Raw genomic sequence first — 6,231 nt, forward strand, 5'->3', positions numbered from 1 at the left:
CAAATCCAATTCAGAGATTCAGCTGCTGTCAAATCGGACAGGCCCCCCCCCCGCTTACCTTATCTAATGTAAATCAGATATTTTCACTGAAAATGCTAGTAGAAGCATAGCGCTAGAAAGCTCAAATGAAGAGTCATTCAAATGGTGTGTTCTGGTGCAATTGTATTTTGGTACCTCAGAGTGAAGGAGCAGGCGCTATCTTGGTCATGTTCAAAGGTAATTTATTGTAACAGCAGTTTGAATGGAAATCTTGATTGCAGCTTTTGGGCACAGATTCAGGTCTTATCTGGCCAGGGGCTTCCCATGGGTAGCTTTAAAACATTGGGAATGCATCTACAAGTGCATATTAATGCACAGCAATAAATTCTGGTGCAGTTTTCACCCGAATTTATTGTTCCTGGATGCTGCATTTACACGTGCCTGGGACTGCAGCATGTTGAGCCAAGTCGAAGCAAACCAGGCTGGCAGGGGAACCAGAGGTCAGCCTGCCACCCAGAACTGCTCTGACCCAGCTCAACGTGCTGTGCAAGAGCTGGCTAGGGCACAAGGGTGCTGGGCTAGCCAGCAGGCAGCCCCCACACTGAAGCATCCTTATGCCCCAGCCAGCTGGTCAGCATCCACATGTGCTGTGCTGTAGAGTAAAACACCCTGCAACAGGATAGTACTTGTATTTACAAGTACTAACCTACAGCAGAAGGTATTAGTTTCCTGCAGCCTAATAGGGGAGCATGTGTAGATGCCAAGATGTTTACTGCAGAGCTAATTAGTCAACTCCACAGTAAACATCTCATGTAGATGCACCCTGGAACATCTTGATGATAATCCATGTGGCTATTTTAACAATTATTTTTAGGACAAATATATTGTCATGAAACATTTCATAGATGACATAACCAGGATCCAAAAACTTTGACGTGTTAATTATTGGTATTTTTTACACTTCAAAACCCTACATGTCATTGAAATTCCAGTTAGAATTAACTTGTGAAATATGCTTTTAAAAGAATTACAGAACTGCACAGGAAACTCAACCTAGACAATGTTTGTTTTTACTAGCCAACACCTTCACCGGGTGCATATGCTGTACGGGATTTCCTTGAAGAAGCCCAGCTCAACCCAGTGAAACCCACATACAATTTTAAAGGAGAAGGCAGAAAGAGACCTTCCATCTTTCATCCAAAAGCGGACCTTTCCATTCCGGGTGTTTACACATATATGCCTCCTAGTTTTACTGATTTAGCAAGAAAAGGGCTAGCAACATATTCATTCAAAAGCACACCGAGGAACAGTTCCAACACCTTAAATTTCAGAGATAAGGTAAAAACAGAATAATAGTTACATCTCTCTCTTGAATGAGACAAGATAGGGAAAAACAAGAGATCACCTTGCATATGATATACTATGATAGAGTTTTAAAAAGCATTTGTTTGATTGTTTTTGATACTATATTTTTTAATTATCCTATTTTAAAAACAAACCTATGATCCCAGTCTGAGGAGGCCCTGAGTGGCATTCTCACAGGCTGGACTTTGGGAAACCATTGGGGCTGCATCCCATCCTCAGACATACACTTCCCAAGATACCAGCAGTCCCCAGATACTCACTCACTTCTCAAACTTCCTTCTCCTATGACCGTCACAACTTCTTCTCCATTCTGACCCCAGTTTCCTTTTTCAGCTGGCCTTGTTTGCTTCATAAGTTCCAGCTCCTGTGAATTCCCAGGTCCCGCAGCCATTCCTATCAGATGCCTTTCTCAGGTGGTCCCAGCCACAGTGTCCAGAGTCATCTTAATATTCTCTGTACTTTTCTCTGTTGCAGAAACTTTGTTTCCTCCCTTCCACATCAATCTGCTCTGCAATAGGATGGGGCCAAAAGGTTCTGTGTTTAGCTAAGAGCCACTTGAATGGGACCATCCAGGCAGAATTTCTTACCCATCAAACAGCCCTCAGGTGACCGTGGTTCACTTTTGTTCACATACTATTCCTGCAACCTCCTGGTGTAGTAACGATGACAGAACTTAAGGGACAGGTTTCACGTCCTTAGCCGAGCTTCTAATACAAAGAAGGAAGTTTTCTGGTGGATAAGAAGTGTTGTCTCTGCCCTCCACAGTTGCCATATGGAAGGTCTTTACAGTTAAGAGATCCCTCTCTGATCCCACTCACATGACATAGCATGCTGGATCCAGTGGGTTGTGGGGAAAGGGAAAGAAACTGGTCTTGAAGGAGACCCAACTTTGCTTGGAGCAGCTACAGAGGCACAAGGTTTTTTTCAGGTGCATATCTTCCACCTGCGTTTGAAGATTTAGCCACTGGATTTATATATAATTTTTCAGCATCTTATAAATTATGTTTGTAATAAAGGAGGCGTGATTTTAATGCTCTTTTGAGGAGTATTACAAGACTTCATTAATTAGCCTTGGAAAGCTTGGAAAAAAATTGGAAAGTTGTGCTGGGAAAGACTCTGGAAAGAGTTCCACCCCAAAGCTGAAAGGCCCATTGGCTTCCTTGAGTAGGACCAGACCCAGAGAGCATAGCTATAAAAATGATGGGCCAAGAAAATGAGCTAAATTTTGCCCTCCTTAGAATAGCTGTATTGCTTAAAGCAAAGCCGTGAATGAAGCTCTTTGAGATGAAAGTAGTAAATTGAAGTCAAACCTTGATACCCTATCATTGCCCAGTCTTAACCAACCACTCCTTTTAGAATATTGACCTTGCACCAGGACAATACAACCTGCTCCCTCCTGAAGTTCCCAAGTTTGCATCCAAGTGAGTAAATTGATTTTGTTACCATGTAGGTGTTTGGATGTATTATAAAGTCTGTTTTATTTTCCAGGACTTCAGAATTTCAGAGCTTCAGAGTATCTGCAGCTCTCTCATTTATGCACCTAATCCAAAGTCATTAAAGTCACACATTAACTTTGAGGCTCAGACCTTAAGTCAGTATCTTGACTCCTAACTCTGCTGTAAGCTCCAGTTTAATAAAGTATTCAGAGATATACAGACGCCCATCCCCATTCAACACAGCCATTAAGAATGTGTTTATCTTAAAAGGGATGAACTTGGTAGCCATGTTGGTCTGAGACAAAAAGACATACAAAGACTAGAAGTCTTGGTTTCAAAATGATACCTTGTATTAGACCAACTGGAAAATGGCAAGAACATTGTCCTTTTCTGCAAGCTTTCAGGATCAAAGTCCCTTCTTCAGGCTCTGGGAAAAGTGTAGATGGTACAAGATGGTAAAAAGTCCCCATAGGTAGGAAAATTATCTTAAAATATCTTAAAAGCTAAACACAGCAATTAAGAATGTGTTTGTCTTAAAACACACTTCACTCCCAGTGACTTCAGTAGATTTGCTTAAAGCTAAACATTAGCCCAAGTGTTAACTGAATTGGGACCATAATACTCACTTGACTTGAAGTTGTCTGTGCTCAGCACTTCTAGGAAATAGGCTTTCTACATTAGTAGGTATCTAAGGGCACCTGTAGACGTGCAGGGACACCGCTCTGATGTAATTACAGCACATCAGAGAAGACTCAATTAATCATTCTGATTAATTGAGCCTGCTGGAGCGTTCTCACTACTGTGCTCCAGCTGCCTTGTATATTCAACATCCCCATCCTTCAAAATGGTGGCAGGGGTGCTTTATCTAAAGTTTGTTGAATGAGCTTTAGTTGAAGCACCCTTGCCAGCATTTTGAAGTGCAGGATGCTGAATACACGAGACAGTGCAGGTGCTTTATTTAAAGCGGTTTTCCGAGCCACCCTAATTATAGACTCCCTGCCCCCGAGCATGTGTAAAAATGCCTTAAAATTACCTACCTTTTTGGCATCTAGATTTGAAAATAAGGCCCTCTATATGTGTCAATTAACATTAATGGAAATGGCTTAGCTATATTTTTTATATACCAGCGAAGGATACTGCAAGGCCTCCTTAGCTTTTCAGTATATTTTACCAAAACAGAACAATTTCTGTTCCATTATCTAGCATTGAAAATGACAGACAGCTACACTTTCTTGTACTGAAACAAAAACAGGTATAGAAACTGTTGTTAAAGATGAAAGTAACAGTAAGAACATGACTCAGATGATCTTACCTGCTTCTTTTCCAAAACTTAGGCAGTTTATGTTTCGTTCTGCAGTCCAAAGGTGCAAAGCAACCTACTTCACTCCTGTAAGTACTATGTGGAAAATAGTAACTGATGATAAGAAGTGTTTGGGTGTCTAAAAGAAGAGAAAAGAAAAAATACCTGGTTCTTCTGTATATTTAAAAATGATCTTTCCTGGTTTGTAGAGTATGCTTGGGGTGGAAATCCCTTACTCCTTGTGCACTAACTTCCTAAATGGAAGTTTGACGGGCCAAGTAAGTGGCATTTTTGGAAATTATGCACAGCTTGCACTTCTGTTACCTCTGTAGTGTAGACACCCAAGTGTGCTTCTGTACACTGGGTATGTGCAGTTGTCTTTGTGCTGGGAATGTAGTAGCCAGCCATGTGGACATGTAAATTATTGTGGATATGTAACTTATGAACGTGTAGCTGGACAAAATCCAGTAACTAATGCGTGTAAGACACCAGAGGAAGAGAAGGATGACCCACCCATGTCTAAGCTCCAAGAGCTAAACAGGAGACACTTGCCCAGGAAATAGAAAACCAGGCTCTAGGCTCCTCCTTCCTCAGGAGGGATTTGAAGTTGTATCCATCAGGCCACAGGTTTAGCATTATCCAAGCTATTGCCCAACTATGATTTTGACTCTGAAACACTCTGGGCAACTATGAGAGGGAAATATATAATTATGTAATATATAAATATACACAAACTCAAGGATGTGTGACTGAATGACTGTTGTTCTCAAAGGGAACAGGCCCAGGCTTCTAGCCTGCAGCCTTGCTCCCCATGCAGGATGAACTCCCTGTACCCAGTGATCGTTAAATGCGAGGTGCCATGCCTCAGCTTCAAAAGGAATGAGGGAGAAAGAACTGGATAATGCCTAACCTGTGCATAGTGTTTAGAGCACCATGCTGGGAAGTCAGAGAGATATACGGTCAACCCCGCTCTGGGCAAGTGGTGCCTAGATCCTGCTTCCAGGACAAGTGCTCCTAGTCACTTGGCTACTGGGGCTAGAAGATGGGAAGGACCTCCTCCACTGTGTTTAAGTGTCAAAAACACCAATTCCATGGCTAGAAACTGCTATTTAGGCTCCCAAAGTGGACTAGAACTCCACTCTTAGTTTTCTATAGTATGCAAAGACCTTGATCCTACAAACAATGACACTTGTGAATTAACTTTGTGCCTGGGAATAGTTTTTACTACAGAGAGACTACTCCTGTGAGGAAAACAACACATAAGGTTAAGTATTTGCAGAAACTGGTTCAAAATAGCTTAGGAAAATGATTAATCACTTTGTCTCAGCTTTGGCAATCACTCAATCTCAACATCTATTTATGGCAAGCCTACTGTAAAACAATGTTCATTGTTCCTATTGTTCAGCAGGACACTATGAAAAAATACCTACAAGAAACAATGTTTTTCCTCCTCTGTGAGAGTTTGTGAGACTAGGCTGTTTCCTCACCAGAATTTCTGGTGAGGTATGGTGTAGGGTTGTGGTTTAGATGAAGAACAGACTGAAGAGGTGTTAAAGTATGCATATTTCTTCAAGTGAATGGGTTGAGAGGCAAGGAAATGAGAGGGGACAGGACAAACATCATGCCCGTGGAGGAGGAGAATGATTAGCTATCATTCCTCTTTTGCATGAATGAAACTCCAGGCTTCAAATGTCTTCACAGTGTTTGGACCAGATTCTGACCTCACCAGCATCACAGTGGTGCAACTCCACTCAAGGATGGTAATCTTGATTTATGACAATGAAACGGAATTGGACCCATTACAATGTCACTCCATTCTTCCGCTTAAATTCCCTGTATTTTATTTATTAAATTGTCAACCATTCAACTATCCCTAAAGTAAAAATACCCTTCTGACATCACTCCAAGCTAGCTGGGTGACACCTGTAAATTCTGTGTCTGACCCAGAAAACTTTCTATATACAGAACTCGGAGTAAACACAACCTGAGTCTGATGCACTTTCATTGGTGACTGCCTCAAGCTTTGCCAGTTTGGAGCTTCAATTTCCATCATGGATTAAATAGGTGTTGACAGCAAATTCCTTACTGGGCCAGATTTATACTTGCACATAACATACACAAAAGCTTGTGCACATATCATCTGCACTCTCT

General features: G+C 41.6%; 1 protein-coding gene across 1 annotated transcript in view; it reads left to right on the forward strand.

Moving 5' to 3' along the window:
- The window catches only part of CUNH2orf61 (chromosome unknown C2orf61 homolog), a 32,980-nt gene that overhangs the window by 474 nt on the left and 26,275 nt on the right, over positions 1-6,231 (forward strand). Inside the window, exons 2-3 of the mRNA XM_019515889.1 lie at positions 1,057-1,317; positions 2,701-2,765. Coding sequence (XP_019371434.1) covers positions 1,057-1,317; positions 2,701-2,765 — 326 coding nt within the window. The remainder of the gene's footprint in view (positions 1-1,056; positions 1,318-2,700; positions 2,766-6,231) is intronic.

This window comes from Gavialis gangeticus, unplaced genomic scaffold (genome assembly GCF_001723915.1).
Source record: "Gavialis gangeticus isolate Ggan-Ray unplaced genomic scaffold, GavGan_comp1, whole genome shotgun sequence".
NCBI lineage: Eukaryota > Metazoa > Chordata > Crocodylia > Gavialidae > Gavialis > Gavialis gangeticus.